The 19,357-nt window shown below is 41.9% G+C and overlaps 2 protein-coding genes across 3 annotated transcripts; one reads left to right on the top strand and one right to left on the bottom strand.

Annotated features, from left to right (window-relative positions):
• Positions 1–709: 709 nt before the first annotated feature.
• Positions 710–15,127, top strand: LOC118215054 (vacuolar protein sorting-associated protein 35). Its single transcript, XM_035395460.1, has 17 exons — positions 710–811; positions 3,424–3,522; positions 3,655–3,751; positions 4,474–4,597; positions 5,029–5,211; positions 5,702–5,915; positions 6,583–6,666; positions 7,374–7,483; positions 7,584–7,680; positions 8,193–8,341; positions 8,676–8,883; positions 9,888–10,043; positions 10,273–10,395; positions 10,993–11,172; positions 11,273–11,512; positions 12,175–12,318; positions 13,348–15,127. Exons 1-17 carry the CDS (start codon positions 809–811, stop codon positions 13,525–13,527), a joined length of 2,391 nt encoding a protein of 796 aa, XP_035251351.1. The 5' UTR covers positions 710–808; the 3' UTR covers positions 13,528–15,127.
• A 1,338-nt stretch (positions 15,128–16,465) lies between these two features.
• On the bottom strand, positions 16,466–18,891 carry LOC118215057 (histamine H3 receptor-like). Of its 2 annotated transcripts, XM_035395464.1 has the most exons (4): positions 18,577–18,891; positions 18,255–18,421; positions 17,800–17,969; positions 16,466–17,709 (listed from the first exon to the last, which is right to left on the bottom strand). In XM_035395464.1, exons 1-4 carry the CDS (start codon positions 18,815–18,817, stop codon positions 17,082–17,084), a joined length of 1,206 nt encoding a protein of 401 aa, XP_035251355.1. In that variant the 5' UTR covers positions 18,818–18,891; the 3' UTR covers positions 16,466–17,081. The 2 variants fall into 2 exon arrangements, with proteins under 2 accessions (XP_035251355.1, XP_035251354.1); XM_035395463.1 differs by having other exon boundaries at positions 16,467–17,969.
• Positions 18,892–19,357: the final 466 nt, after the last annotated feature.

The raw sequence follows: 19,357 nt of genomic DNA, 5'->3' as shown, positions 1-19,357 counted from the left end.
GTCCTTGGGAGGTTCGGTGCCTGGAGACACAGGGCGCCTGCTGCAAGGCCAAGAAATTTAGTGTTGTACACACTTCTAGTTCATGCTAGAGAAAACTCTCCTCCCTTCACAATACTCTCTCAATGTCGTGAAAGTGTAACAAAACACATTAAGGGATCAGAGTTAATTCCATAAATAACAGGAGCGTATTCTCCGAGATGGACTGTAAGTCAATATGGATAAGAGTAAGAGTGTCTACTAAGTGGCTTAAATGTAAATGCATTTGCAGGTATACAGGTATGTTTTTCATGTATGGAAAATACTAAACATGGTTTTATGGTGGACACCGGTGTTACTGAATTTCATTATTTTGGCTTTTTGAAAACATTACAATAGCAACATACGTAAATAGTACCAAGAGACAGCATTTTAGGCAAAAAAAAGCTTTAGGCATTTATTCCAATCAACGTTGCATGTTATTTTACATTAATGAATCAGCACATAAATGTGACTTCCACAGTCTGATAGCAAAATAATAAACCACTACTGCTAGCCAACCGCTGCGAAAACACACAATTTGAACTAAATATATTTTTATTTGGTCAGATATTTACCGTATTTATTCGGGACGAAAGCACAAGATCGTGTTATTTATTCAGTTCTGTCGTTGCATTGGCTGTCTCGGCCGTCAATAATTTTTTTCTCTTGCCCATACATTTTTGTTTGGCCAATGAGGCGGCTCTGTGGGAAAGGGGTTGCAAGATAAGCAATAATCACATGACTAGGACCGCTTGAAAGGGGTAGTTGGTGTTTCCTGAAACTGATAATCATGGTAAGTGTATCTCAGTATATCAGAAAATGTACATTTTAACCCACGCCAAAATTCTGTTTTTTTGCCTTATACGTGTGCTGCGCATGATGATGAAAGTAAAGTGAGTTAGCAAGGTCTGCAGCATCTCTTAAAGGGTGATGGTGCGAAAAGGCCTAGCGAGCTGGCTAACCCACACTCACTTGACTGGCCTGCTTTTCATGGCTTCTGTCATTTCCCTCTGCGAATAAAATAACGTCAGCGATATTAATGATTTGCGTTTGGTAAATTCACGAACGAACGATATTTCTCTGTAGAAAATAACTGGCAATCCAAAAGCAACATAAAACGACGCATTCTGTTTAATTAGCGTTGTTGCTAGTTGCGCAGTTAGCTACACACCTGGTAGGTGTAGCTAGCTCTAGCTAAAAAAATGGCTATGGTCATGTCCATGTTTTGGTTTGGTTAAGGTTACGGGGCAAGTCCTAGTTTGCAAATTAAACCAGTGTATCGTCTGAGTCAACGTTATTAGCGATCATTTATGCTCTACCTGCCAATCGTTGCCGATAACATGAAAGACGATAATGTTGGGTAACTGCTAAGGCTGCTAAGCTAACTATTAGCGAGTTGCTAACGTCACCATTCTATCTGGATAACGCTTGCAAATTGTGATGCTGTCTTCGATGCTACTTGATGGCTAACTAGCTAGTTAGCCACGTGAAAGCTACCTACTTTCTCGTCCTTATCTAGATAACTAATGGGTATTCGATGTCACAGGTTCAGATAGTCAAAATAGCTGTCTATTCGTTGATTATTGCTAGCTGAGTTAGCGACGTCCTTTTAAAATGGGTGTCTGTTTTGACAGAGGGCTGTCAATATCCATAGTCATAGGGTTACCTTGTTAGTGTAGTTAATTAGATATGGAATATCTGGTTAGTGAGAAGTGCGGATAAGATCCTACAGTATTGGACAGACAGGAGGTTGGCAGGCAGCAGAACATGAACTCTACTTTAAGGTTTGAAATGTAGCTTGAATTGTAACCTATTGTATTATAAATAAAAATGTTCAAAAGTTATTTCCTGAAATTTAGCATAAAATAATTAATTACCTAAGAAAGTATTTCTGCAAAATTTGAAAGTTGTTTGCCAGATGTTGTGAATGTCCAGCAATGTCAATGATTTAATTTAATTCACTTTAGAAGATGCGTAGATAATGAAGTAGGTTTTGTTTCCAAATCACATTGCACTGATCAAAATCCAAATATATGTTTTGGAATGGCCTTAAAACGTTGGCTATTACACCTGTAGGTAAACCACTTATGCTAATAGTTTTCAGGTCATATAAAAATCCCTAATCCAAATATTTTTGAACATGCTTGCTGCTCAGCTTTTTTGCTGCAGCTTGTGACAGAGGGTTAATAGTGTGTGAGTCCAAGTTCACATCAGGCCTCTGGGGGAGGGTTCTGCTGGTTGATCACTCAGTTTTGAAAGGCCATCCTGTCATAACCTATCAAGGGAATGCATTTCCTGTGTTTGTGTTTCAGTATTGGGGCCCCAGGGAGAGACCTGTGGCTATGACCTAAAAGGGCCGACTAGCTCTTTACTGGTTTCCGTTTTTCACATTACTAGCAGTACTAGTGTGCTGGCAAGGGCCCTACTATGTGGCATCATTCAGCTGGTTTTTAGTGCGGAGACAGCTGTATATATTCATGCCACTCTTTGACAGTAGTAACTGACTTGATTGTTATGTTTCTTCTGTGTTCCATGTCTGCATGGTTTTGATCTTGTGTGCACAAATTTTCTTATTGGAAACTGTGGACTCAGTCTCAAGAACTTCTCTTGTTTTGTTGTCTTCTTGACCAAACGCTGTATTGTACAGTTTAACCTGTGCATTGTTGCAGTGAATTTGGTTTTTGACAAATTGCCTACCGTTACGCTCATAGTGCACAGATTATAAATGTTGTTATATTGGCACATGTCATGTGTGTGCTGTATTTGATTGGGAACATGCAGAATATTTGTAACATTGTCTGAAATATAGACAGCAGTTGAAGCTGGTTGAGCCAATGGAAAGAGGAGCTTGTATTGAGGTCGTAGATAGATGATGTTCGTGTTGTTGCCATTCATGGAGCAGTCTGTCAGAAACTTTTATACCGTTACAGGTTGGAAAACTGAGATTGAGAGAGACTGTTATTTCATTGTGTGTTGGCATTTAACAGATGCTCTTTGCTGGAGTGTCTTACATGCATTTTTACATGCAGTCCTGTCCGTCATATCAGCTTGATATGTACTGAAGCACTTAAGGTTGAGCACCTTGCTCAATGGAACAAGAGCAGTGCCCCAGCTGGGAATTGAACCCAAACCTTTGAGTTACAAGCCCAGTTCCCAAACCATTATACTAGACTGCCACATAATGGTTTCTAATCATGTCTGATCATTTAAAAATGTTTGTCTGCATGTTTTAGGGGCTTTCATGTAATTGACGAGAGAAGGAGCCTATAATTATCTCACATGACGTAGGAACGATTAGTTAATAAAACTCACCTGGGGTTCTGGGGTTGTCTCGCACTGAAAGAAAGTATACGCAAGCCGTCCCTGTTTACAGAAGCACACCACTGCTTTTTCTCTGTGTTGCAGCCCACCACACAGCAGTCTCCCCAGGACGAGCAGGAGAAGCTCCTGGATGAGGCGGTGCAGGCTGTCAAGGTCCAGTCTTTTCAAATGAAGCGCTGCCTGGTACGAGCACCTCTGCAACTTTTCTCTTGTAAAATGTGACTGTCCTTCAAGGAGATGTAGTCCCTCAGTCTCCCGTCCGTCTGTTTGTTTTATTCAGTGAATCATTTTGCTGTCCCTGACCTTTTCCTGCAGGACAAGAGTAAGCTGATGGATGCTCTGAAACATGCCTCTAACATGCTTGGGGAGCTAAGGACGTCCATGCTGTCTCCAAAGAGTTACTACGAGCTCTGTATCCTTTTGGTGTACTTTGGTACAGTTGGACTCTGTACTGGGCCAGCATCTTCAAATGCAAAACATCCCTGTTCAGGACTACATCACTCACCATGTTTGCTGAAAACAAGTAGGCGCCTTGTATTCAAAATTAGATTCAGTGTTGCTTATATTATGCTATGAAGCAGAGCCAGAATATCCATCAAAATCCATCAGGGTAATTAATTATTAGTAACCATTTGACTTACAAACTTGCGATAATATAAGTGCCAGTCGTTAAGATGCATGCCTCAAGACCTGCAAGTGAAATTCATGCAGGACATAAGCAGAGAGTGAGGGCTTTATTGAGCTGTGGGTGCAAGAGGGCAGGTTGATTAGGTCTGCCTGCAGATTTGTACAGAAGAAATAGGCGGATGGCTCGATGAGAATAGTCTATGATTTTGTGCCCTGGAGTTATTTTAAGCGCTTCCAAACTTTAAAGGGAAGGAGCATTGACTTTGACTGACAGCGTGTTGCCTAGGAATTATTATGTTGTCAAGAAGTGATGACAAAAAAATCCGAATCTTCTGTTTCAAAACTTCTGTCAATGCAACTGATTGAGCAGTCCCCACACTGTATTTTGTCAGGTTCATATTAATTACACTTGCGTGAAAGTTTTCCAAACACATGCACTTTAGGAATAACTGTCAGCAGTTGCTTCAATGGCTGATATTAAATATGAACGCTTGACTCTGAGTGTAGACATGGCTATCTCCGATGAGCTGCACTACCTGGAGGTTTACCTGACTGACGAGTTTGCGAAAGGCAGGAAGGTGGCAGATCTCTACGAGCTGGTTCAGTATGCTGGAAACATCATCCCCAGACTGTGAGTATTCAGTATCTCGTCTGTGCAGGCTGGCCTCATCAGTCAAATGTTAATGAGATGTTTCAAAACGAGACCCACGGCTACCCAAAATGACCGTCTGCATATATATGTGCGTGTGTGTGTGTGTGTGTGTGTGTGTGTGTATATATGTATATATATATATATATGTATATATATATATATATATATATATATATATATATATATATATAGCATTTTTAGTGAAATTGTATGTCATTTAGCTGAGCTAAATGGTGTATTTAAATATTTACACTAATTTACTGAAATGTCAATGGCATTGTCCTTTTAATAGGGCAAAGAAAGCCAAAATTTTGTCAATGAATGTACCAGACAGATTGAAATATGTTCAGATGCTTAGTGTCATGTTTGTGCGTTTTTATTTTGTTCCTCTCCTTTCCCGCCTTCCTCAGGTACTTGCTGATTACTGTGGGCGTAGTGTACGTGAGGTCCTTTCCCCAGTCCAGGAAGGACATCCTGAAGGACCTGGTGGAGATGTGCCGAGGGGTCCAGCACCCGCTGCGGGGGCTGTTCCTGAGGAACTACCTGCTGCAGTGTACCCGAAACATCCTGCCTGACGACGGGGAGCAGCCTGAGTACGCCACGCTCTTAGGGCTCGGGGGAACGGGGCCATAGCAGCCGTCCCACTGGTGGAACCGCCTTCCCTGTCAGTCAGGAAGGCACATTCACTGGCTCTGTTCCACAAACATCTAAAAACCAACCCTTTCTGACAACACCTCTATCTTTCTTTTTAAAACAAACCAAAAAAAACATCTCTCTATCTTGCAGGCCTTTAGGCATGTACCTCAATAGTGGGACTTCTGATTGTAACTTTACTTGTCTCTATATATAGTGGTGTTTGCTTGCCATTTGAAGTCCACTTTTGTGAGTAATTTTGGCTAATATTGTGTGTCCAACAACTACATTTTAAATTGTTTGTGAAATTACTAAATTGTATCACATCTAGCATTGGCAGTGTTTTTTTTGCTACCTATTTGATTTTTGTAGTCCACTGCGTAGGCCTACAGTGAATTTCAGTTCTGTTGAAAATTGGGCTGAACGGCCTTCGCCCTGTCGCCCTCTCAGAGAGGAGACGACGGGAGACATCAACGACTCCATCGACTTCGTGCTGCTGAACTTTGCGGAGATGAACAAGCTGTGGGTGCGGATGCAGCACCAGGGCCACAGCAGAGACCGGGAGAAGAGGGAGAAGGAGCGGCAGGAGCTCCGCATCCTGGTGGGCACCAACCTGGTGCGGCTCAGCCAGCTGGAGGGGGTCAACGTGGACAAGTACAAACAGGTGGGCGGCTAACGAGGAGCGGGCAGGGCTGGGCGCAGACTGCGCGTTACTCACAGCCTCTTTGAGCTCTCGAGTGTGCTCAATAATAACACCGCCCTGCTCCTAACGGCTGAGTGGCTGAGACCGCAGGATGATCCTTATTGGAGAGGCGTCAGTTTGTCTGCCCTGAGGGGGCTAAGAGTGAATGTTTGGAGGACTGCCCTCTCCACGTTTTGAGTGCTGTACTTCTTTCAGGAGCAAGCGAAAGATGTGGGCTTGCCCTTTGATGTGCAAACTATGCCTCTCTCTCCCACTCTTAAAATGAGACTGTGTATAAAATCCATATTTTATGATTCATCTGTACTCATCTGTATCTGATTCTTGTATCAGATATTGTACCTACTGTCTTCTGTTGAGCATTTACTTGTTTTGGCTTTGTTGTTGCTCATTTATTGGAAGTGTCAGTAAATATGTAGAATTTGGACAGGATTGCTCAAAGGAAAGGGTAAAACATGCTAAATAAAAGAAATGCCTAATTATTTTAGCCTCATTTTAAATGTCCTCTAAATGTAGTAATATTATCCCTTGTGATGTTCATTATGGTAGGAAATGGAAAGCTGAATCTGAAATGTGTAACATAGGTGAAGGTGATCCACTGTGCCTGTAAGTGCTTTGTTTCACCTTTTAGATTGTGCTGTCTGGAGTCCTGGAGCAGGTGGTGAACTGCCGAGATTCACTGGCACAGGAGTACCTTATGGAATGTATTATACAGGTAGGCAGGGGTGTGCGCTACTCTTAAATCCATGGTGCAGTCCACTGGGACGCCAAGCAGCCAGATATGTTAGTCATGCTACTGCCACGGTACCATGCACAGTGTGTACTGTGGTTTTTTAAAAGATTTTGAAAACTTCTTGCCAATGTCTTGGCAGTATTTACCATCAACTTTCATTAAAATGCGTGTCAATGCTGTGTTCTAAATGGCTTGTTTTCCTAGTAGCAGTTCCACCAGTCATGAGTTAGCCCTTGAACAGCATGGGGCTCACTCGCTCTGTTAATTACCTTGATAATTTAGCTGTATGCCTGATATTACTCTCACTTCTCCCTGCTATTAAAAGGATCGTGCTAAAAGCTGCTAAGTTTAATAAGCAGCTTTCATCCTTCGGCTGGCTTCATCCTGCCGTGTGGGCATGTTCTGTCCTTCAGCCTTACACTGACTGTCCTTTCAGCTTTAATAACTACAGCTGCCATTCATTATGACTGCGGCTGAAGTGTGTGGGTCCGTGCATGTACTTTTGTGCACCTGTGCGTGTGTGTGCTTGCGCGCGTGCGCGCACAGAGTTGAATAAGAACAATGAGGGTAGTAGTCTCAACTGCAGGATGCTTTGAAAGTGGCCAGGACTGAAAGCAACAGTAATGGAGGTTGATATTGCGAGCAGTGAGCTAGCGCCAGGTCTGTGAGTGCTGCCTTTTCTGCCGCAGGTTTTCCCTGACGAGTTCCACCTCCAGACGCTCAACCCTTTCCTGCGCTCCTGTGCTGAGCTACATCAGCATGTGAATGTCAAAAATATCATCATCGCTCTCATTGACAGGCACTGTACCCACATTCCTCGTCTTCTGTCAAAGTCTTAACATTTTGTAGTTTCATTCAGTATACTAATGTAGTAACTGTGTATGGATTTTCCCCTACAGATTAGCTTTATTTGCTCACAGAGAAGATGGTCCTGGCATCCCTGCAGATATTAAATTATTTGACATTTTCTCACAACAAGTAGCTACAGTTATACAGGTAGGAGGATGTTTCTTTTTTAAATTTTGAAAATATTTGAAAAACAATATGATGTGCATTATCTTCCACTAATGGGAAATGCTTGGAGTTGGAATAAGTTGAATTCTGTAGGAATTCACAGAAATAAACTTGGTAAAGCAAACACCAACTAATATCAGTATGTGGGTGGTAAACACCAAGTAGTCTGTCACTTTCTGAGAAGACACAAGAGGGAATTGCATAAAATCATGCACATTCAAGTTTGGAATTTTTGTTATTTTCTAATTATGGCAGATGTGAAGGAGTCATTTTATAGTGGCTTGTGAATTTTGTTTAATGCATCATTTATCATTAAAAATTGATAGTGGCCCCTGAATATCTATATTAATAGTAATATTGAGAATGTGAAAAAGGATGTTGTAGATGTGTGTGTACATTTGTATAAATTTGTTCACTGGTTTATTAGATGTTCAGAACCAGAAATGTGCTGGCGTGGAGTTTCTGCTAATACAGTCATCCTTGGTTGTCTCCAGTCACGACAGGATATGCCTTCAGAGGATGTGGTCTCTCTGCAAGTGTCCCTCATCAACTTGGCCATGAAGTGTTACCCTGACCGGGTAGACTATGTGGACAAAGTCCTGGAGAGCACTGTAGAGATCTTCAACAAGCTAAACCTGGAACAGTGAGTTTCCTGTGCTCCGAAGCTCATCTTCCCATCCAGTACTTCCTCCAGGGTCTTCTTCTGCTCCACATTCTGTCTGTCTTGGTTCTTATCATTGTTTCTGCTCAACACTGTTTCAATCAAGGAGTTTGTACATGCGAAAGACATACTGATGTCAGGTAGAGAGCTGTTGGTCTGTTTACATATTCCACAAAATGTTACTATATATTTGTAAATATTTTTACCAAAATATGAATTTAAAAAAATTCAGAGAATGGTTTCTACTGAATGTTTCCTAGAATTAAATTTTCAGTTAAATTTTCATACTTAATTTATGTGTGTTCTCTTTTCAAAGTATTGCAACCAGCAGCGCGGTGTCTAAAGAGCTAACGAGACTACTGAAGATCCCCGTGGATACCTACAATAACATCCTGACCGTGCTTCAGCTCAAACATTTCCATCCTCTCTTTGAGTACTTTGACTATGAATCTCGCAAGAGCATGAGCTGTTACGTGCTGAGCAACACCCTGGACTACAGCACAGAGATAATAGCACAAGAACAGGTGCGCTTTCTCACAATTTGGATAGAATTCACTTTGCATTCTCTGCATCATAAGATGAATATACATCATTCATCATTTTCTGTAAATACGATTTCTGACTCATGTAGAATTGGCACAGGTGCACCATAATTCATTAATGCTTCTAAAAGAATTGAAGTTGTGGAGAAAACTTACTTTTGTCTGGGTATGTCGACGGCATGCTCAAAAACAGTAACGGATCGTTCTGGGAAATTGTATGTTATACGAAAATAAGATTTTATAGATGATGACTTGTAAGGTGCATTGCAGTGTGAAGAATGCTTGGCTGGACAACAAAAAATGGAGTGGGTCCCAGTGTGAATTGATTGAAGGGGCATTTCTATTGATGCTAGCTGTTTAGTTCAGTCTTTTTGCTAGCCAAGCTACGAAACAAGATAGACTAACGATAGATAGACGGTGTGTGCTAGGATGTTATGCTGGAAGATAACATTTGTGTGCGTGTGTGTGTCTGAGCAATCCCAGGTTGCAGTACATTTCAGTGTTCTTGCTGGTTACTATTTTTGAAAGGTGAAACCTGAGTCACTGTTGAGCAGAACAGAGCATTCATCAGGGAACCAGGAATTCAAATGAATGAATGAATGAATGAACTCATTTGACTATTTAAAAATGAGATTTCATAAAACTGCATAGCAGGCAGTAAATACGGAAGAATTCCGAGATCCATATAACCTTACTGTCAGTAAGCTTTGTAACTTAAAGTAAAAAATAAATATCAAGTAAATCGGGTTCACTGATGGGTAGTCCTAGGCTAATACAACTGTTAGGAAATAATCATGCATAATGACATCAGAAGATTTACTGAAGGCCATCCATTCTGTTTACAGCTGGTACTTTTCAGGAGACATGGATTTCTGCCTTATTTGCCCCAGAACAGGTCACAGTATTTCATATGAGGCTGAGTAACACTATTCAATGAGCTGAGTAACACTAGATTGATCTACGATGTTCTCTCCTTTTCCCTCTAGGTGGATGCCATCCTTAACCTGGTGTCAACGCTGATCCAGGATCAGCCAGACCAGCCTGCTGAGGACCCTGATCCTGAGGACTTTGCAGAAGAGCAGAGTCTGGTGGGCCGGTTCATCCACCTGCTTCACTCGGAGGACCCAGACCAGCAGTACTTAGTAAGCACCTCCGCTCAAATGTACCACACCTATAAAAATGCTTTGCACCCTGCGATTTGCAGTTTTTTTTTTTTTTGCATAATGAAAAGATTTATTGTGGGCAAAGTTCGTTGTTTGAAAATGTGTGTTTTTGTGTGTTGATGAAAACTAGATTAGTCTTTGACTGCATCATTGGTGCAATTGATGTTGACCTCCCTTTGATCTTCATGAATGAATTGCTTCTTTTTAGATTTTAAACACTGCCAGGAAACACTTTGGAGCAGGAGGGAACCAGAGGATTCGCTACACGCTGCCACCTTTGGTCTTCGCTGCATATCAGCTGGCTTTCCGCTACAAAGAGAACTGTAAAACCGTATGTCACACACACCCTTTTATTTCCTGTCTTTATGCATAATTCTATTAATACTTCCTCTGTGGAATATTACTGTTGGGACCATTATATGAATGTTTTTTTTTGTTTTGTTTTTTATCCTTGGTTTCCAAATATTTTTTAAGCTTTTATCATCTGCAATAATTAAGCGTGCAAGGGAATTTTAATTGCATTTTTGGAGAATGAACAGCTAATGGATTTTAATGTAAGTCTCAAGTGAAGTAAAGCAGCAGTTGTGGTTCATTAAGCTAACTTACTGCTACGCCTCACTTATTCCTAACTGGAAATATATACTGCAAGAAATGTAGTACCCTCACCAAATGTAAGAGAAACTTTCTAATAGAGTGGCTCTGTATTTCTTATTGCACATAACAATAAGATTTTGTGAGGATGTTGTCGTGCAATGCCACACTTTCCTTTTTATGGTTGCGTATGCAGTGTGGTACTTTGAAATGTTGAAGTGTTTGAGTAATGGAAGTGTGGTTATATCTAGCAGACCAGTTATTCAGAAATAAGTCAATTTGAGCATGTGTGTGTTGTGCATATATATATTTATATAAAAGTCTGTGCTCTATTCAGGATGACAAGTGGGAGAAGAAGTGCCAGAAGATCTTCTCCTTCGCTCACCAGACCATCAGCGCTCTGATCAAAGCTGAGCTGGCCGAGCTCCCGCTGCGACTCTTCCTCCAGGGGGCCCTGGCGGCCGGCGAGATTGGCTTCGAGAACCACGAGACGGTGGCCTACGAGTTTATGTCTCAGGTACAGTCACATCGCTGTCAGGCTCACACGGGAAGCGCTTGACCGATGACGTAAGTGTAATAGAGTCAGTGTGACACTGACTCATCCCACCCCCCCACAGGCTTTCTCCCTGTACGAGGACGAGATCAGCGACTCCAAGGCCCAGCTGGCGGCCATCACGCTGATCATCGGCACGTTCGAGAGGACCCGCTGCTTCAGCGAGGAGAACCACGAGCCGCTGCGGACGCAGTGCGCGCTGGCCGCCTCCAAGCTGCTGAAGAAGCCGGACCAGTGCCGGGCCGTCAGCATCTGCGCCCACCTCTTCTGGTCCGGCCACAACACTGACAAGAACGGAGAGGAGGTGGGAGGCAGGCAGGCAGGCATCTGTCTCCGCTTGAGTCATAGCACGCATCACCGTCCAGGTTTCTCATTGTGCGATAGGACCCTAAATGTAACCGCGGCTCGTTCAGACGGGCAATTAAACTGTGCGTCACAGTCTGGCTGTTTATTCTGTAGTAATTATAGTTTGTGGTTCATTTCACTGGAGTGATCAGAATGCATTCTGAAGGGAAAGTGATGATGATTTCCTTTTAGTTGACGGTGCCATTGAATGCGTGTCTGTCTATAAAGCGTTCTGTGTTTTTGCAGAAATGCACTGCTGGATACATTACATACCGGTTAATATTACATTGTCTCTACACCAGCTGTGGAAATTAATAGTTTTGGGGGAACTGTGTAAGTGAAATGGGCATGCATAATTTCAATTCCTGTGACTGAGAGGGGAGTTGCGCGGAACCTGTTTTCTTTTGTGTGTGTGTGTGTATTTGTGTTTGTTTTCTTTTGTGTGTGTGTGTGTATTTGTGTTTGTGTGTCAGGGATGGACTTTGTTGTGACCCACACAGAGTTTCTTACAGTGGTTTTGACATGCCTGTTTAAACGGTACTGGGCAGTTTTGTACATCTTCAGACCCATGCTGGTGAGAGTAAGTGCTGTCTGTGTGCTTTTTCTAAATGAACCACTCAGATACGTGACGGGAAGAGAGTGATGGAGTGCCTAAAGAAAGCTCTGAAAATCGCCAACCAGTGCATGGATCCATCACTGCAGGTCCAGCTCTTCATCGAGATCCTGAACCGATACATCTATTTCTACGAGAAGGAGAACGAAGCGGTACGAGACCGCTCTCTCGCGGGTCCCGAGGGTCACACAGCTGGTGGTGCACATCTGGGGAAAACACCTCGCCAGAAAAGCCTCTCGCTATGAAAGAGGGTTCGGGTTTCTGAAGCACGAGCATGTGGTTCATGGGGGAATCGCTTCCGTAATAATTACACACAGGCCGGTGCAAAAAAAATCCCTCTTTTCAACCATGGATTTATTCCTAATTTCCTGTCAGTGGGGTGCATTTTAAATGAATGTGACAGTCGTTATTATCTGTTGAACTTTTAGTGTTTGCTAGCTACTACTTAAGAACATGTTATGATGTCAAAATTATAGTTTTTCGTTCCAACAAAAATGTTCAGCCAAAACGGATATTGTCAGTGTTATAATAATCATAGCAATTACAGTAATGACTTGCTTTTTAGAGCCCCATCCATTGATCTCTCTGAGCTTTTTAGGGACGGGGGAGGGGGTGCTAAATGTGGCAAGTAATACCCACCTGTATCTTAACAGCCATTTGGTGCAAGACTGTTCATCGCACATACGATTGGTAGTGGAAAGCGATTTATCTGTAAAACTAAAAGTAGAGATAGATGGCCTTATTAAGGCAGAGGATTTTTCTCAGACACCTGGGGTCTACCAACACTTTGCATTTGCTGTCATCGGATGTAATATTCACAAGTCACGGGTTAAGTTTAAGCTTCTTCAGAAAGAAAGCGCCTCCTCCACCACATTATCCTATGGCACCTAGCGATTGGTTTTTTCCACTTGATTTTGTATGAAGGCTTCCCCCTATTGGCCCACCAGCTCCACTTCCTCTAGAAACCTGCTTTCAGTCTGTAAACTTCAAGTAATGGAGGCCATTGATGCTAAGTAATGGAATTAAAGAGCTACCTAACCATGTATATTTACAGTATATATATATCATTTGACAACTTTGCTTCTGTCCCAGTAGTAACTCAGCCCAGACCTAGCCCCTTAACAACCTAGCCAATGTACTTGCTAGTTGTCAGCTTATGTGTTTGCTTGTTTGTGCCACAGGTGACGGTCCAAGTGCTAAACCAGCTGATCCAGAAGATCCGAGAAGATCTGCCGAACTTGGAGGCGAGCGAGGAGACGGAGCAGATCAACAAACACTTCCACAACACACTGGAGCACTTGCGCGTGCGCAGGGAGTCGCCCGAGGCCGACGGCCCCAACTACGAGGGCCTGGTCCTTTAGGGGCGTGGCGACGCGCGGCTAGCGATTCCATCCGGCGGTAACCGCCAGCTCTCCTCACCCGCCCCACATCTCCTCCATCTTTATTCTTTCTCATTTTTAACAACAGTCTCGCCATGCTTGCATTAGGTTCTCTTTCTCATAGAGCGTGCCTTTTCAAGGTGCCCAGAATACAGTGCGTACACTGTCCTTCGCATAGAAATTCTTCTGCACGATCATTCCTGAACTGTTACGTGGTATACATGTGGGCCTGTGGTCTCCATCTGACTGTACATTGGGGGCATCCCTTTATTCCAGTAACCTTTTTTATGTTCTGCATTCTGGCTTCTGTGTAGTCCACACTGCGGTGTTGTTGATGCCCAAGGTGGCACCAGCAGAAACACGTCTGTCATTTGTCAACTGCAGAATATTACCGATCATTAATACAGGGACGGTAACATCACTCATCTGTGTTTGTGGTTGTTCTGGTTTCAGTTTAAAATTGAGGAAGCACCGTTTTTTTTGTCTAACGATGATTAAGAATGCACTGATGCATGCATCTGTGTATGTGTGTGCCTGTATGTATAGATATGTAACTGGATCAGCTGTTTACAGTAGCCATTTGCAGTCCCTTGTAATTATCTTGGTATTGGTAAACAACTAGACTAAACAACAGTTCTACCATCTCACAAATATCCACCTTGATCAGAAGAGGAACTAATTTTCTTTTTTTGGGGGGTGCGGGTGGGGTTGTTCCTTTACATATTTTATGCGTAACCTAACTGTAAACCAGTAAAAAAAAACAAAAACAAAAAAAAAAAACAATTAAAGATCATCCGTATCACATCATTTGCACAAATAAATAATTGATTGCTATTAATCATAGATTAATTCCTTTATGCTGCCAAGTAGATTAAATGTCAAAATGAAGTGTTAATATTGAATGAAAATATAAATGTAATCATTGTATGTTGAATTCTTTGTTATTGCAGATTTTTTGTCATCATAGATGGTTGACTCAATCTTTTCTGTTTGGTTTATTTAGTAATTCTACCACGCTGACATCAGTGTGTTCTGTACAGCCCATGCAGTTAAGGTGAACTATAAGTGTTCCTTTACAGTGTGGGAAATTAACCTTTTTTAATATTTTAACTGATAAGTTCCCTCTTGTAAATCAACAAAACTTGTTTTAATTGGCCATGTGCTTTATGAAGAAAAAAAAACGTATGAAATTTTAAAAATATATACTTTCTCCGTAATGTTTATTTAGCTCCCCAAATGTGGTTTTTCTGTCACGATTATAGCTATGTATTGCGTGTGGATGAATCCTTGTTAAAAATAGGCATTTTTCACAATTTTATTTCAGAAAACCACCCAGTCTCTTTATTTTACACATAGCTAAAAATGTGCAACATTTACACAAGGACGTATGTACAGCCAGGACACCACCATAGCTAGGGAGGGATGAAATGGACTGAATTGTATCAATTTCTTGACCCTTCCAAGTGGTAATGGTATATATTACAATATTTGTGCTTCATTTCTTTAATTTGTGGCATTGGGCCATTAGGGAAAGTGGGGTGATTCAGATCTCAAATATTACATTAAACATGAGTATTTAAAAGAACGGCTTTTATTTTGTGTTACATCCGAATGTGATAGTACGACAAATAAAAAAATAAGCAGGCAGTAGTGGGTCAGTTTAATTTTGGGTTTAGTTTGAGTCACATGGACCAGCGTTTTAAATGCTTGGATATGCTCCTTATCCTGAACCGTATCATGCATAAGATAAAACTTCTGTAGCCATGAAAAAACTTATCTTCTTAGCTTCTACCAAAGAATTTGCAGCCTTTAGTGTTGAGGGGGAGCAGGAAATGTTTTCATTCTTACCCTGCCAAAAACAAAAAAACTTTTTTTTGGCAAAGAAAGAAAAATATAATTTAACAAGAATGTAGGAAGCCCTGATGCTGATATCCGTATGTGAATAGTAAGGAATGTATGATCTGAAAGGGGTTTCCGATTAACATTTTTACATATTTTTTATTCATATTAGACGCGATTATAATGTAAATAAGCGTAGAACAGTTTGCACTGGCACATGAATTCATGACGGTCACTGAAGTCACTTCCTCTGACTCATGTCTGTCGAAGCCCTACCCATAGACTGCAGTGTGATGAGCAGCATTTGGCATTGCATGTTTCAGAATAGAGCACGTGCTTGTCTGTGGTCTTCAGAATGGATGGCAGAGGTTGCATGAGTAGGTTGCTGGTGAATTAAAAAAAAAAAAAAAAAAAAAAAAAAAATATTTTCCCAGAGAGTCTCTGAAAAGTAGCTTTCTCAAATATGCAAGCTTGTGCAAGTTACTGTTTTAGAAAGAGCAGCAAATGTACCCATTAATGTTTCACCTACGTGCTTTGTGTGCTGCTTACAATAAATTAGCATATTTTGAGTAGCAGCCACTTTTCAGTAATTGAGCTCCTGCTTGAGCACTTCAGCTTTCAAGTACCATTCCTTATAATTCTTCATTTGAATTTAATTCCTGCATTGGTTAACACCCATTCTGCTTTTGGACTGTTCATATTTTTAAAAACCCATTTAGTACAATTTATGATTTAGTCATTTGGCAGTGGCTGTTAGCCAAACCAGCTTCTAAAAGGACAAAACAGGGTGAGCAATTGTTTTTTTTTCTTCTCAGTTTGGGTTGCCCAATCATAGTTTTAACCTGAGCCATACTTTGAACATAATTTAACTATTTCAAATGAGCACGTTCTACTCCTTGACACTGCTGCCTGTTATTTTTCACGTTTCAGAGCTGGCAACCACAGCAAATGGCTTTAGTGTTATTAGAATTTGATACCAGACTGCAGGATATGGCTCCGCTCTGGAATGCAATTTTCAGCATGCTACTTTCCAAGATTAAATTTTATCAAGTCAAAGCTTCATTTTAAAGAGTCACAAAGCACTGGTTCCAATTAAATTAGGGTCTTTTTGTTCAGGTGTGGATCAAAGGCAACTCATTGCATTAGAAGCAGGTGAGTTCAGAGAGGAAGTCTGGCTTTATTTGTTCTTGAAAAGGTTTATTACATAAATGGCTTACTTGACCATGACAAGATTCCAACTACACACCACTGTCAAGAGACTTGGGTACAGGACCATTGAAAACATAATACAAAATTTTAATACATAATTATCCATAAACTGCTCACTGGGTAGAGGCACAAAACCAAGCAGAACATCTAACGGAGGTGACAGGGGGACACAATTAGGCTAGTTCTTAACAATTAATCTCCAAATAAGTAAAACTCTTCCCACCTGCACTTGAACACATTCTCCCACAGAATGTTCTCGCAAATGGAAGCGCAGCAGTTTGTATTGTTCTCACTTCACGACACTGCTCAGGGTGGTATTTGCCAGTTCAAGCGCTATGAGTCTCATTTCTTCTTTCCACACAATTTCAAGAACACATTCCCTCTAGCAAGTGAGAGAAGTGAGAAAGATGTCATTCCTATCATCATCCGTTCAATGCGTAATCGATAAATGACCGCGGATATGCAGTAAATGCCCTTCAGAATGCACTTCAGCACTTGTGTTCCATGTGTTGGGGCTGTATCTTGATCTTAGAAGGGCACAGCAGTTTAATGAAGGCCCTCTTAAAGCTGGTGTGACAGAGAGGGTAGAGTACTGGGTTAATGGAGGAATTGATCCACAGCAGCCAGAAGGAGATCTCATACATATAGTGCTGGACACACTGACCATGGCATGCTGCCCTGATGATCATCAGTAGGGTGTAGGGTGCCCAGCACAGCCCAAACACGCATACGATCACCGCCAGGCACTTAGCCACCTTCTTGTCCCTGGAGAGGCGGAAGCAGGTGGCCATGCTGGCATCCACCATGTTAGACCTGCCGTGACCCTGCTCTGTGGTTCTGTAGCGCCGGTCGACCTGCCTCTGAACCAGGTCCTCCAGCTGGAGGGGTGGCAGATCTAGCATCCCGCCATCCCTGGTATTCCTTCCACTAGGTCCTGCCGTCACATCTGTGCATGGGAGACTGGAGCTTCTGGCCTCCCCAACTCTCCTCCCTGGTGCTGTTGGGCTGACGAAGAACACTTTCTGCTTCTCTTCCCGAACCATGCCTTGCAGTTCTATCCCGCTCTCCCTGTGTCCTTCACCGTCAGGGTTGCCTTCCCTCATCAGGTTGCGCCTCCTAATGTTGATATAGATGCTGACGTTGAAGTAGGTGACGCTGATAAAGGGGGTGAAAAACTCCACTGTGGAGGCCGTCATCAGGAAGTACCAGTTGTAGTAGAACTCGGCGTAGCACGCTCTGTCTGGGACCACGCTCCCACCAGCAACATGCTCCCAGCTAATGATGGCAGGCCCATACAGTAGAAACGCAGCCAGCCACACACATGCCATTTTCAGCAACGCCTCCCGAGTAACAGCTTGCTGGCACCTGTCACTCATCTAATACAAACCGAAAGAACAGCAATTTCATTGTTGTAAACTGGAAATTTCCAATAGTACCTGTTATATTCCTTAGCCTTTTTTAACAATATGTTTATTAGGTAACAAAGCATTGTTCATTGTGACCTATTGTTATTATTATTATTATCATCATCATCATCATCATCATTATTATTATTATTATTATTATTATTAACAGTAATAGGAAGCTAACATAAAATTCGTTCTGTTGGAAAATGTCAGCCTTCATTCAATCATAGGTTAATTCTTTTTTTCCCCTCTTACTGCTCTCGTAACAGACTGGAACCTGTCGAAGCTGATGAGCACAATGTTGAACACAGACGCCGTGCAGAGAAGGTAATCAATGACGAGCCACAGCTTGCAAAGACCTCTTCCAAGTCTCCACTCTCCCGTTAGCACATAAGGGATATATATGGGGATGCAAAAGCCCCCTAAAGAAGAAAAATAAGGGGGGAAAAACAGTAATTGTAAAACAGCACGACTTTCCGACGACATTACTTCGTTTATTGCGCAAGTTGGATACATTTACAAAATAAAAGGTAAAGTCAGTTAAAATGTATAGTAGCTTAAACTTGACGGTACTTACCCACTAGAAAGTCAGCTATGGCTAAATTTAAAAAGAAGATGTTGCCTTGAGTGCGCAAACTTTTCTCCACAACGAACGCCAAAATAACAAGTGCATTGCCGAGCACGGTGGCAAAAACTAGGAGTGTCATAAGCAGGGTCAAAAAAACTGAAGTTAACAAGGAGAAATGACCATACTGAGCACGTTGGTTTTCCATGTCGAACGCCGAAATATTCCCTGGAGTAAACGTGGATTGGTTCATTCTAAAACAGACGGTCCATTCCCTGTTTGTCGGAAAAAAAAAAAAAACAGTTGTGGAGGTGCGGTGACTCAACGATGCGCCGGGGAAATCATGTCTTTGAATGTTCCAGAAATATCATTGTCTCACTCATAAATAAACTATCGCTTGACGGTACCAGTTGCGTTAAAATAAGATTTCCGGAAGTCTGTCAGAATTCTGGATTATCACCAAGACAAAATCGCACGGGAGACGCACGGTAAATTGTTAAACAGATTGGAGAACACTGGATGTTTGTTTATTGGTCGTTTGTGAGGCTGTGAGGTCGATTGAGTGTGCGCTGCGCCTAAGTAGCTTGCTTTGCTATGGATTGAGCTGAAATGGTCGTGAGCATTACATTGGTTCATACAATATTTTTAGACATTTTAGTGGGTTTCCTGTGGTTGCCTAGGAATGGTTTAGCTAATACAAAATATGCCGCATATATGAATAGATGCTGTACATGACTGTTATTTAACCCCATGGGGGTAATTTATGTTTATTTCGTCATTTGCGCATGTTTAT

Source organism: Anguilla anguilla, chromosome 16 (genome assembly GCF_013347855.1).
Source record: "Anguilla anguilla isolate fAngAng1 chromosome 16, fAngAng1.pri, whole genome shotgun sequence".
Taxonomy (NCBI): Eukaryota; Metazoa; Chordata; class Actinopteri; order Anguilliformes; family Anguillidae; genus Anguilla; species Anguilla anguilla.
Note: the sequence above shows the minus strand (reverse complement) of the source record. Positions and strands in the feature narration are given on the sequence as shown.